The sequence below is a fragment of the Stegastes partitus genome, unplaced genomic scaffold (genome assembly GCF_000690725.1).
Source record: "Stegastes partitus isolate 25-593 unplaced genomic scaffold, Stegastes_partitus-1.0.2 Scaffold1869, whole genome shotgun sequence".
Lineage (NCBI taxonomy): Eukaryota > Metazoa > Chordata > Actinopteri > Pomacentridae > Stegastes > Stegastes partitus.
The window spans coordinates 61,534-75,529 of NW_007579600.1; the positions used below are offsets into that span (position 1 = coordinate 61,534).

Genomic DNA, 13,996 nt, shown 5'->3' on the forward strand with positions numbered 1-13,996 from the left:
GGATAGAAGAGTGGAGCGTTTACTATTTTAGCTTAAATAGAAAATGTCACATTGTTGATGATGATGTGGGAGGGGAGAAGACATCAAGAGGGTAGGAAAACGGTGTTCGGGTAGATGAGTTCAACCCAGCAGTGTCAATACCAGCACAGCAGTGTTTCAGGGAAGATCAAGGTACCACTCCGGAGTTGGCACATCTTTCTTCCATGATAAGGGCAGTTCCTGCAGTCACACACACACACACACAAAGGTTCCAACTGACCTTAAACAGCCAGCAAGTTCCTGCCTAATGCCGGTGGAACTCAAAGACCTGAAAAGTTAGGGCCCATATTTATTAAATTGCTAAGAGGGGAAATCCAGTGATTATATATTTCTGTTTACAGGTGTTGGGAGTAGTCGTGTATTAGTGAAACATTTCTATGAAGCCTGTTGTGGCACTGCAACATATCTTAGCAGGTTGCCACGCCAGTAGGCCAGTGGTCCTGTCTGTCTCTTTACCAGCCCTCCCTATGGCCCTGTCAAGTGGGGATGATCAACCGTCATCTACCCAACCTTCATAGCCAACAAGTTCTGGAGACTACAAGTTGGAAAATAAAAAAATAAAAAATCTAGGGGGTGTTGCCTTATAAAGAAATGAGCTTATCAAACATCTGTGGCCCGCTTCTCCTCTTAGCTTAAAACTACATTAGCTGCTAACAGGGTAACTCCCTAATCTCAATAAGAAGTGTTGGTGATTGGGTTGCAACATGGGAAACTTGTTGGACTTTTAGTTATCTATCATGATTCTTCTAAGTTTCACATTTGTAGAACACTTTGGAGGTCTCTTAATCGGTTCAGTGGATCCTTTGGAGGGTTTTAGTAGCTGTAACACAACCCCAAACGTATGCCGTGGTACGAGTGTGCTATATACTATTTTTCATGATGAATATGTGAAACAATATGTAGAATGCAGATTTAGGTTTTTCTGCCATTTTCTTCCTAGTTGTTTGTGTTAGACCCGATTCTTTAGTTGGAAGCCCAAGAACAAGTTGGAAAAATCTTCAGTTCTCAGATGTAGAATTTATTTTAGGTCACAGGTAAGGTTTTGAATTCAGAGAGGAATCTCATGTCCAGCTGAACTGAGTTTTTTGGTTTCAGGTTACGGATATCTTCTTGGGCTAGGACTGCCCCGCACATGACAGTCAGAGGTTGGACTTGTACGCTACTGAGTTCAATGACTTGTGACGTGAACAGGCTAATTCCTGTGGAAGTTCACTGAAATGTAAACACAAACTGCTTGGATTGAAAACAAAGTGTGTGTGTGTGTGTGTGTGTGTGTGTGTTGTCCAAAAGGCGTGTATCTAAAGCAACAGACAGAATAGGGGAGTTTCCGTTGTTTCCCAGTTCTCACCGGCCATGTTATCTTCAAGGACGTATGCTGTTCTCAGTAGAAAAATACGAAACAGAATCATAGGCTCAGTGCAAAATACAGATTCAGAATACATAATAGCTCGAAACATAATTATAACATTTACAACATGTATATCACACCGGATGTTTTGATGCATCTCTGTTGTTGGCACTTGATATGACATCCCACATAATTATAGGTATAGGCTTCCGAATAACAGTAATTTAGTTTTCATTTGAGTCAATTTCCCATAATTTTAATCCTATTTATGTATTTGCATATGAGAAAAGTATTTCATTGTTGTATATTACTGCTGGAAATATTCTAGGAAGTGTTTATAGGACTGGATGGAGAGTAGCTGTAGCTCAAATCTGTGTTTGCAATCGATTATGTAATAACTTGAGAGTTGTTATTCATAAACTCTGCTGTAAGTAGGAAGATGTCACTTGATAAATATGTTTTTTATCTTTAATTAAATCACAAGCTGGCTTTGAATAGCTTTCCTTAAGATAACTTTTGATAGACGTGGGGCCCAGGTTTTTTTTCTTTTTAATTCTGCTCTACAAACACTGTGGAGCGTTTCATTGGAGTGAATGCGAAACAAGCTGCAGGAGTCATTACACAATAGAAAGGTGGGCACAGGCGTAAGTAGGGTAATGTTGATATTTAATAACCAGCAGTTTTTCATGCATTGCAAAATCTGTCCTGGTACAATAAATTGAAAAGTGCAGTCTGGATTAATAGCTCTGCTGCTTCATGTTTTCTTAACTGATATGATCGGCAGAGAGAGGAAATTACAAGAAAGAGCACAAAGAGGCATGTTCATCATGTTTAGTTAAACCCCTCCCCCCAGTGCCAGGATGTTTAACCACGAGGACGGGCAAGTCTCCAAACTTTTGTCAAAACCATCTGTGAATTCATGTAACTGATAACAGTTTGAACCTCAAAGAAGCGTAAAAACAAAAGAAAACAAAACACACTTTTAATGGCGCCAATGAACAGAAGACCACCTACAGTGCTCAGGTTGACAGGTTATTCTTTTCTGTGCGTGTTTTAATTGATCAAAATCCCAGCATTAAAACATCCCATAGACAGAATTCAACACGTTTGAATTCGTACATTAAACTAGGCACCATAGCACAGCACTAAGTACATCTTCCATAACACATGTTAAGCATCTACTGCTTCGTTCCCAAAAAAAGCAACTTAGCAGCAACAGGCAAAAAAAACTAAACCGGCCTGTCATAAAGAAGCACAATGTGTTCTAATTCAGCTTCTGAAATACTCACAGTGTGTCCTAAAAGAAGCAGAACAAAGCAAATCATGACAAAGAAAACATTGTTTTTGAGAACCTGTTAAATCTACTGACAGCAGAGTTTGGAGCTGAAACTGAAAAATGCAGCTTTGTGGCAAACATGGATGAACCATGTAAAAACTGTTCCATTAATGTGCATTTTAAACTGTTAAATGACATGCTAAAATATATTTAAATACACTTAAATGTTGTGTGGAGGTAAACTGAGAATCTGGAGTTGTTTTGAACTGTCTAACTTAAATCTGCTGTAATATGCTAATGTAAACAAGCTACGACAAAAAAAAAAAAAGAAAAGATAAAATATAATTGAAACGAGGCAGATTTTATCAGACATGACAAAGAGATAACTGTAGATGGCATAGATAATTTCTATAGATAACGTAGTGAAGAACATGTCTGAAAACATACTGTCTGTTGGTGCAACTTTGTCGTTTTTGACATATTTTTCTCATTTGAATTTATCTACAATAGGTAATCTGCTATAGACTTCTTTAAAAATCACATATTTTGTACACATTTTTCAGCGACATACACTCTGTAGTTGTGAGGTTTTTGGCAACATGCATGTGTGTGTGTGTGTGTGCAGGTATTTCGTTCTCATCAGTGTGTTAACTAAAATGCATAGATAATTGTGAAATACGAAGAATAAAACATTAAAAAAGAGCACCAATGTAGCCACTTTAACTCGTTCCCTGTACACGTGTATGTGCGTTTACATAACAGTGGTATGGTTCACTCCTGTGAAGTAAAACGAATGACCTACTAAAACTTTTCAAGTCTCTGTAAGTCCAGGTCACTTCAAAACGCAGAGTTTCTGCTATGCTGACCAGTACATGTGACTCCAGGAGACTGAAACATTGATGGTGTAGTGGGGTTTTCCTGTTGTTGTGAGTGAATCACTATACTGACTCATTAATGCAACACAATACTGTGAACTACTTTTAAGCCTTTTGTGATGAAGGCCACAGATAAATAAAAACAGAAAAAAACACAAATGGCTCAAAAACAAAAGCTGTTTGATTTTGAACAGAAATGTCCACAGCTTAGGAGTCCAACAAACATCCAGACTGCAGACAGATAGCAACACGCTCAATCAACATCATCGGTCCTTTTAGACTCATCGTGTGTCCATTACCAATTCATTTTCTCCTCATGTTTATTCTTTTTCACTGAAATTGCTGGAGCTTTGGTTGTCAACACGACTTCACACGCAGTCTCAGAGTGCCCCCTTGTGGTCAAATACGTGAACATCTTCTCCCAACTGAGTGCACCAACTTTGTGTGAAACCTCTGATTTATTTGTGGTTTTTTTTACCTCCCTTTCTTTTTATTTATTTTTTTTACAAGTTGATGCAGATCCCTCTGAGTCTACGCACCCATTGGTGAGACAGTGATGTCGGTGTCATGGCAGCGACCCCCAAAAATTTCCACTAACCGAGACGCAAGGGTCACAGAGCGAGGAGGCTCCTCACTGCCGCTTGCTATCCAGGATGGCCCTCCAGTCGTCCGACCAGGACAGGAGCCGTCTCTGGGAGGAGCCGACGGGCAGATGCTTGTTGTGGCAGGCAGTGAACAGGATGTGTTCCCACGTTGGTTTGGGCTCCACGCCTGATCAGGACACATGTTAGGAATAAAAATATTATGTAACGACAAACCACATGTTTTGAACTGTGTACAAGCCGGCAGATCGTGACAAACTGCACACACGCTGCGGCGGCTGCCTCAAAAAATGCAAATGAATGCTTTGAAGATGTATGTATGCAATTATAGCACCCACATAGCACTACACAAACACAATTATGCAATCTTAGAAACTTTAAAATGTCATTCATTCTTTTTACTCGTACATTATTTTAAGGGCAATTTTTATACAAATATATTCACAGCTTGATTGTGGTATGTCACTGCTTTTACTCATCACCTCATATAAGAGAACCGTTGCTATGTTTTTCCCCCCGATTCATCTGTTGTTCAACCGCAGCTCGGCAACTATAATTAGGAAAGTATTTAAATGTGAAAGTGGCATGAAAATATTTTGTCTATAAAGTCAATGCATAATTGTAATGAGTAATCATGATCTTGATATTGATCAAAATAATTGTGATTATCATTTTGGCCATAATTATGCAGCCTGGCCTGTTATTGTTCTGGATCTGCCCACGTGTCAGAGTCGTGTTCATAGGGCTGTACTGTGAGATATTCTCTGCATTGAAAGAGTTTTGAGTGTGGTGTATTATATTTGAGTTTCTACAGTGTAATAAATGGAAGCAGCAGTAAATTGTGTGCTCTTATTTACTGTGGAGCCCATCATTACCTGACTGTACAGGGCTGTACATTAAAGACAATCTCTGGTAAAAATAACATTTTTCGTCTTGGTAACATGCCCATATGGTGATTTTCTTACATACTAAAAGCACTACCATGAGCAAAATAAGCAGCCAGAAAGGTTTCACCTTGAAACCGCTGCGTACCGATGACTTTTGGTTTTAAATATATAACAAATGCAAAGAATCAAACCTGTCCATATTCTTAAGGAGGCACTGGCATAGAGCAACATTGAAGTAGTTTTGAATAGGGATGGGATTATTTTCATGGAAAAAAACTTCTAAATATGTAACTCTGACAAATGAGAGATGAGCTTTAAGGGGTTTAATTAATGAACAGGCAGAGAATATTTCCCAACTGCGTAGGAGTTGCTAACAGAGTTTAGACCAGCAGCAGTGTGTTGCTCTTTATTGGATTTGGTCAAATTTACACTTCTGGCCAACATCATCCAACATTATAAGTGTTGTGTTGGCACATCAGTTAGTACCTAAAAGTCCTTTTACTTGTGATGCCAAAAGGAAAAACATACGATTAGAAAATATGATTAAGTAAATAACAAAACTTAACTGACAGTCTAGCAACAGTAGCAATGTCCCAGACTGATCCAGGCAGTTGTTCTACAGTGTTCTCCGCTAGTGTTGCAGCACTGCTCTCTAAATTACAGCTGCTGACACATTTTGATTATTTTACTGTGTTCATAAAAGTATTTGGCCCAACGATAACTAATCAGTGTCCAAAAGATTCAGAAAGTGGCTTATATTTTCTTGAGCCAGGGCCATATGATGTGACACATGAGGTAGTCAACGGTGGCCATTTGTGGGATACATATTTAATCAACATTTAGCGAAATATAAGTATTGGATTTGATGGGATTGGGACCAAAAACAGTTGACTGGGACATCCCTATGGGATACTATTACTACTCGTTTAGCTTTAGACTGCCATAGAAGAAATATTTTAAACACCTTTCACAGGTTTCTTGCTTTAAAATGAATGACCTAGAAACATTTAAAAGTCATCCTGGGTGGTCTTTGCTACATTAATTTGCTTGCAAGCTCCTGGCATTAGTTATTTGCATCTGCAAAATCAAGGATCCATTGTAAATGCTGCTAGTGTTATCTTTGACAACTGAGCCAACAGATACGGTAAACACAGTGTGTGGGGAGTTAATAGTGGTCTGTGAGGCCAACCATTATCAGCATAAAATAATCATTAACTTTATTACAATGTAGGTTTTCACTTTGTTATGCATATCACTGAGTAAGCACATACATACAAGCATGCACAATCCTCACCTAGAATGTCAGGCTTGTCGTCTATGAGGAGGTCACCGGTGACCAATGTCTTGTCTCTGGTCAGAATGACCTGCTCCAGAAAGTCATAACCCAAATGCTTCTCCACCCAGGCGTACTGGACAAAACACACACACGCCCAGCAGATAAGAGATCATTAGTAAAATGAAGCAGCAGTCATTTGCAAGGGCAAAAGGATGCATGTCACAGATTGGCAGATGGCTCACCTTCTCGTAGGGACAGTGTCTGTAATGCTTTATAGGGCTGGTGCAAATAAAGACATCTGTGCTGCGGGAAGAAAGCGAAACAAAACAGACCAGAGTGGAAAAATTACAACAAATAACAATCGAGTTTATATTTCACCTGATAGCCACTCTGGCAACTGATATAACTGGAACTGACAGCTAGTGTAAATTAAAGACAGGTGGTGGACCTTCTCACTTAAGAAAAATGCAGGAATGAAAAATAAGAGATCACAGCAAACGGTTGACGCCCCTGATTAGAAAACAGCTTCATTCAGGGACTGATGGCTGAAGAAAGACGTTCATTTCCACCAGGAGAGGAAATGCAAACGCACTGTTCATAACCATGATTGCTATTTTTAGACCTTGTGCCACTGTGTTGTGGGCCTCTAAGAAAGCAAGCGGATGTGGTTATCACAGCCTCCTTCATGCTGACTCAGATTACACTTGAATGAAATATAATCAAAGGAGATGCTATCGCTGTAGATGACAGTTACAGGATGCTTTCTGCACACAAAGTGGATCAAAGCGTATGGCTGGTTGGAATCAAAACTCTGCTTTGTCTGATTAAGGGTTTTGAAAATGGAAACCACTGGCAACGACACAGGAGGAGATCAGAACCTGAAGCTGGGTTTATGCTCATTGTTGTCCCTTTTGTCCACAGCAGCCTGTGTCAAAGGTGATGTCATCACTGCTTGTAAGCTGTGTGTTTTGATGTCACTTCGAATGATCGTGCACATCACAGTTTTTCTAAGTTGTGTGGCTGCTGCACATGCAAAACATAGACTGGATGGATGTAGCAACCATAACATCACACATTGGTTTGTGGACTACCATTTTAAAGCCTCAAACTTGGAATCTGGTCCTTTTTTGAAATCAGATCTGAGAACTTGAGGACATTACACATGCTAATATGGTAGCAACCTGTCAATCATACAGTAACCCCGCCCTAACACACACCCTGCTTTACTGTCTATTTTACCTTCAATGGGAATATCTATACATATATAAAAAACTGGTCCTAAAATAGACCCTTGAGGAACCCCTAATGTGCAACTAGCAAATGGGGAACACTTTACTCTTGTAGATTTTTTTCTCGTATTTAATTTCATCTTGGTCAGACCTTTGACAGATACATTAAATTTCCTTTCGGTTAATCGGCTTTCTTAGTTAAAGCAGTAGAGAACTGCATTCCTACAAACTTTAGAGATCCAGGAAGCTTTGCAGTATTTCGTCAGAAGTGTGTAAAACTTGCAGCTAAAAACTGCCACCGTGCCGACACTAAGCCAGGTAAATCTGGAAAGTAATCTTTTTCCTCCTCTGACTTGGTGAAAGCAGACGATTGTAAAAACATTGTCATGTCATTAACTAACAGGTGTTCGCAGCACCATGACATTTTATGGTTTTCTCAAACTGAACATTTCAAAAAAAATCCACAACTTTCTCCTGCTGAAATTATTTTAATGTGCTTGGAATGAATTAAATGTTCAACACATTGATGTTTTATAGAAACAAGACACCAGACTCAAAGATGGCACGCAGTCACTTAAATAAAAATGTATTGGCAAATGAAAGTAATAAAGTTTTGCTAGCTTTGGTGGACATCCCATGATGCACTGAGTGCCTCTCCTCTACCCCCACGTCATTAACTTTGTATCTTCTCTCTCCTGTAGTTTGTGTTTTACCCACTCTACATCTTTTGATCCAGAGCTGCAAGCACATTTCTGATGTGCAGCTAATGACCCCACCAACTTGTCCAGTGATTATTGTTCTCTTGTTTGTTGTCTTTTTTTTTTTAATCAGCTATCTGTTTTCTCTACCCTTTGCCCTAACCCCAAATGGCCGAGGCAGATGGCTGCCCTCGCTGAGTCCGGTCGACATATGTTGTGAATTGGTGCTATGTAAATGTAATTGAATAGAAATATAAAGCCTTCGTCTTTGCTGGCTTGCTCGTGTGTGTGAGGATTTTCCATTTTGCAGTATTAATGTGGATGCTAGATGGCTACAATTGCAAGAAACAAGCCATAACACTTGCTTGCGTGTGCACGTGGTTTTAAAATTTATTCAACTTGAGGTTGACATAATCTGCAACTGAGCCTTTTTTGTGTAGACACACCGTAAAACTCTCAGTGACTCATTCTCAGAGGCTGGCCAAGAAACATAAACACCGATGATCACTATCGACCGACACAGTGGTGCATGTAAAAAAGTGAATCATCATGTGCAAATAAAAATAAACTGATTACACGTGAGACAGCTGGCTTTTCTGCAGCAGGTCTACAGTAAGGGAGATAACATATACAAAACGTTGGACGTATGCCAGATGTGTTACACTATCCAGGATCCCATAATGTAAGATGACTACTGTGTATACAAGCTAAAGTTCACTGGTAATAAACTATGTCAACACTGGATTTAATAGGCATTATTTATAACCTACGTTGGTTTGTGAAAAGATACTGTCTACGCCAGTTTTTGTTGTCTTGTTCTGTGAAAAACTGTAAGCAATCATAGACTGTGATAATATGAAATAAGCAACGTGAGCCGTCTTACCTTAAAACATTGTTTCTCTCTCACGTGTTCTTACAACAAATTGATCCCAAATCTGACCAGATCGCTAGATGCAAATACTTCACTATGTTCATTTTCCATCCATTACAAAAGTGATTCATGCAGCTTCTGTCCCACAAAACCGTCTGCATCATGTTTTGCTACATAAGCAACAGCCAAATCGGTTTATATGTCAGATAAATGAACTGTATCTTCAAGACTTACTCATCCATCTTGGCCATCTCCTTGACTGCCTCCACTCCTCCTGGCAGTGGCTCCAGCTCTATAAAGAAATCTTTGGACTCCCAGATACTGATGGCTTTCTCCTGGAGTCAAAACACACACACATACATACGACTTATTATCAGCAGCATACACCGGCACTCTTAGTCAAAATCTGTGTTCCTGTTTTATCGTTCCAAAATATAAAAGGAAAAAAGCCTGACGCAAAAGTTTGGGTATTGTCAGTACTTGATAACCCCTCCTCTGGAAAATTTTGGCAAACTTTCACCTATTCTTCCTGCAAAAGGCTGATAGCTTCAGTGAGATTCTGTAGCTGTTTTGCATGTGCTGCTCTTTTGAGGTCTATCTGCAGATATTAAAGGATGTTTAGGTTGTAAGTACTGAGGTAGTCTCTGGTGGATTTCAAAGTGTGCTCCGGATTATTTTCCTGTTGTAAAAAGTATGGGGGTATCATTGAAGCAAAACTATTTGCAAATGCGTGGAGAGTTGTGCGTCTGGATCTCAATTTGTGTGTCTGTAGTGACATTTGTCAATGCGTAAAAATATTTGTCAATGCATACAAAGATCTGTAAATCCATACAAAGACATTAATAGATGAAAAGTCTAAGTATTTGGCTGTAATTGCTGGAAATACAGACAAATCAAAGTTTCTTTGCCCTGAGCTCAGACTCACAGGCTTGTTCATTCTGGCTACATGCTGCTCTGCACCTCAGTCGTTATGCCGCCTGCAAGCCATCAGGTGGCGCTATCCCCCAGAGTCTTTGAGGGCACATGACATTGTCTGGTATGTAAACAAGTTAAATTTGCTGAGTTTGTGGGTCGCTGAGCAAAAACTTTCATGATGGCTTGCAGGCGGCATAACCACTGAGGTACAGAGCAGCAGAGTAGCACACAGCCAGAGTGAATGAGCCTGTGAGCCTGAGCTCCAGACACAGAAAACCTGAAGTTACAGATATGAATCTCTCACAGCAGAAGTGCATCAAAATTCATGTGTAAAAAGACAGCCAAGTGTGAGGCTCGCTTGACTTGTAACTGGTGATTTGTCTGTATTTCCAGCACTTGTAGCCAAATACTTAAACTTTTCATCTAGTAATATCTTTGTACACATTTACAGAACTTTTTTACACATTGACAAATCTCACTACAGACACACAACTCCCCATACACATTTACAAACAGTTGTGCTACAATAACACCCACATAAAAAAGCATCCTCTTCTCATCTTCATGTTTTTTTTACAGACTGCATGATGTTTGCATCTAGAATTTGCTGGTATTTCATTGGACCCATTGTTCCCTCTACAGGTGAAATGCTCTCTGTGCCACCAGCTGCAACTAAAGATCACACCATGATGGACAGTTTAAAAGGTGCTTTTTTCACGAAATTCTGCATATTTTTTTTCTGCAAACCTACCTTTGTTCATTGTAGCCAAAAACTTTTATTTACACTTCAATAGTCCACACATACTGCTTCTAAAATGTATCAGGCTTATTAGGATGTTGTTAGGATCATATATTTTTGATTCATGTTTTGATAATCTCTTATTATTCTCTTCATCTCTTATTATTATCTTAAGGCATAATCAACATAACTTGAAAACAATTGCAGCATGAGAAAACGTAGGTAGAAACAGGATTTGGTAGTTTGTGTATATCTTTCTCTGTCACAAGCAGGTATTTGCAGGATGCAGGTTGGCAGTTAAAACCATAAAGGGAGAAACTAAAGGTGCTCAACATTTGGGTGCTGAGTGGTAAGTTTCTGCACCTACGAGAAGGTGGAAGAAGGCCCAAGGACACGGAGGAACCAATCAGCTCGCTGCAACACATTCTGTGCTCATCCTCATGTAATAGTATAAGTACACTGGATCAGGGAGAGGCAGTCAGACTTCGTGCCCTGACATTAACTCTGTTGGAGCGATCTCACACATAGTTTGATTTCTGGAAGATCGGGATCGAGCTCCAACAATGTTCATTTGCAAAAGTCCAATGCTGAATTGTGTGGTGAACATGCAGCAAAGGTTTTCTTCTGACAATTCTTCCTATTGGTGCAGGCATCTCTACACAGTGTAACACTGCACCTTCACTCCAGAGTCTGATAAATATTCCTGAGAGTCTTTTGCAGTCTCAAATGAGGGTTTTGATTTGCCTTTCCAGAAATTCTACCAACAATTATCAATGAAAGTCTGAAAGTTGCGCTTGACCTCCACCACTACTATTAACTGCTTAACTACATTACAAACTAATCTAAAAGTGTTTTATTATCTTCATACAGCCTTCTCCTTATTTTGATTTTTAGAGTGCTATGCGCTGCTTAGAGGAGAGCGTAGCTGCTAATTATCGTGACAAGATTTGACAAGTCATATTATTTATAAAGATATTTGCACCATGTGGCCTGTCTGAACAACGACAATGAACAAGTCATAGCCCTAACAAGCCAGTTACGGTCTGACAACTTGGTAAAAGTTACCCAAGAGCTCAAATTACATGAAATGAATGAAATGAAAAATACTTTATTTATCCCCGAAGGGAAATTCAATGATTTTTTTTTCAAAAAATTTTTTTTTTTCATTCAAAAATTCACATCACAAATGTTTAACTGATGTTACTCTAAAATTGTACAAAACAGACAAAAAACCCCACAAATCTTAAAAGCTCTGCATATACCACTCTATATATCTATGCTAGCATACTGTGAAGATGGAAGGTCCAAAGGTTGACTCCTTCAAGATCAGAACAGCTGATATATGGATTAGACTATAATATGGGCAGGGCTTCTTCAATATTTAACAGTGTCTGAACTTGCTTCTGTGGCCTCGCTCGTGGTCTCTTGACATTGTTTTTGATACAGATCACCAATTATACAATATAGCCTTGATTTTCCAACCTTGTACAGGAACATAAGAGGCAAAGTCAACAAAGGTCAGGAACTGTCGCTAACCATAAACTACACACTGATAAACTGGGTAGCATGCTTGAACTGTGTCTTTACTGGAGGACAGCCATAAATAAATATTTTGGCTCATTGGATTAGCCATGTCTAAAGGGATTTCTGTTTTAATGAATGAGTACGGTCATTGAGCTCTAGGATATTGGCCACTTTCTGCTTCTGAGGTGCTGCTTTATTACAATGAACCACAAGCAGACTTGAAAACCCTGACATTAGTGCTTAGTCTCTAAATGACATGCATTCTTTTAAATGAAATCATGCCCCAAGAAACCACCAAAAGTTCACCTGACTCTGCGCAGAAATGGAAATGTGAATTTCAGCAGCTATTTCTGTCCTAATGCAGGCATGTGACTCACACACAGGTCGCTCCTCAGCTGGCCGTACTGCGTCGACACCCAGAAGCCTCTCCGGTCCTCCAGGGTGATGAAGGGCTCCTCCGGGTACCTGGCCCGGTACTTCTTCAAGAAACCGCCCTCGAAGTCCGCCAGGACCCCGTCCATGTCCACCAGAACCCGCAATCTCTTACCAGAAGTAGAGGAGGACGACATGTTTATGCAAATCCTCTTAAATGGATCACGGAGCAGAGTTCTCCCTCCTCCGAGTAGGCGTGTAGTACCGAGCAACAACATCTCTGACCGGTACAAACACTACGAGTCACTCTGTAAACAGCGACTTAAAACACTGAATAAAGTCCGCATGGGAGTAGAAAAGTTTCCAAACACTACGGCACTTACACCGCTTTCAGCATTAGAGTTGCCAGTGTTGTTATTCGTCTTTCTGTGGAGTTTTTTGTTTCACTGCTAGCTTAACTTTGTCATTCTGGCCGCGTCCCTGCGCTGCAGTCGAGCTAACGGTCGGTGGCTAGCTGACAGGCTAGCAGCAGCGGCGGGCAGGTCAAATGTGACCTGCCTCTGGACACAGTGGACAGGGAGCAGTTTGCATCGTTTGTCAGTGTGTATTATGCGGCCGGCAGCTACCACCGACCTGTCTTAATTCCACAGCATTTCTAACGACGACTGTTGGAGAAACCTGAATTGTAATGGACAGTAAACAACTGGCACTGCGGCAGAAAAGGAGAAGTGATCAGCTTCTTCTTCCTCTTCTTCTTCACCGTTTATTTGGCGGATTGCAAACCAACTGTTCAGTGCACACGGTCGCCACCTAGAGGACAGCAGACCGTAGCACAGTTTCCATTAGTCAACAAAAGTGCAATGCAAAAAGTTTAAATAAATAAACAAGTGCTAAGCCATGGGAATACTATGGAGCCCCGGAAGGGACATGGAGAAAGAAAAAAAAAAACACGGAGAGGAAAAAAAACAATAGAGGTATCTTTTGCAAGACCTCGCAAAACTTTCTCACAAAACTATAGGTATATATACTTCTGGGTCTTTTTGGCAGTATGGAGGAGTGACAATGGAGGACACTGTCTGTACGAGAGTTTTATTGAGTTTAATTTTGAAATCAGCCCAAAATATAAAGACATACAAGCAGTGCTCAGCAAGAGGCACAGTTTTTACATAAGCGAAAGAAATCTGAAAAGGATACTCAGTGCAAGGGGACACACTCGTCGCAAATCATACTCCGACCTGGCCATCCTGATAGACTTCATATGCAGTGAACTACAGTCCTCTGGAATGCTTCATGGGTACTGACCCAGCTCTTCACTGAACACCTTTGCACTTGACAGACTGAAAAC

The 13,996-nt window shown here is 40.1% G+C and overlaps 1 protein-coding gene across 1 annotated transcript; it reads right to left on the reverse strand.

The window, feature by feature from the left end:
• Positions 1-2,036: 2,036 nt before the first annotated feature.
• On the reverse strand, positions 2,037-13,193 carry nt5m (5',3'-nucleotidase, mitochondrial). The gene is made up of 5 exons (XM_008302742.1): positions 12,657-13,193; positions 9,336-9,436; positions 6,546-6,606; positions 6,322-6,436; positions 2,037-4,309 (listed from the first exon to the last, which is right to left on the reverse strand). The coding sequence occupies exons 1-5, from the start codon at positions 12,927-12,929 to the stop codon at positions 4,170-4,172; spliced, it is 690 nt and encodes a 229-aa protein (XP_008300964.1). The 5' UTR covers positions 12,930-13,193; the 3' UTR covers positions 2,037-4,169.
• Between the last annotated feature and the right edge of the window lie 803 nt (positions 13,194-13,996).

Excerpts from the sequence above, each read along its gene's own strand:
- nt5m (XM_008302742.1), bottom strand. The coding sequence starts at position 12,929 with ATGTTGTTGCTCGGTACTACACGCCTACTCGGAGGAGGGAGAACTCTG. Across the intron at positions 9,437-12,656 it reads AGCTGAGGAGCGACCTGTGT|GAGAAAGCCATCAGTATCTG; the intron begins GTGAGTCACATG and ends TTTTGACTCCAG. Across the intron at positions 4,310-6,321 it reads CGACAAGCCTGACATTCTAG|GCGTGGAGCCCAAACCAACG; the intron begins GTGAGGATTGTG and ends TGTCCTGATCAG.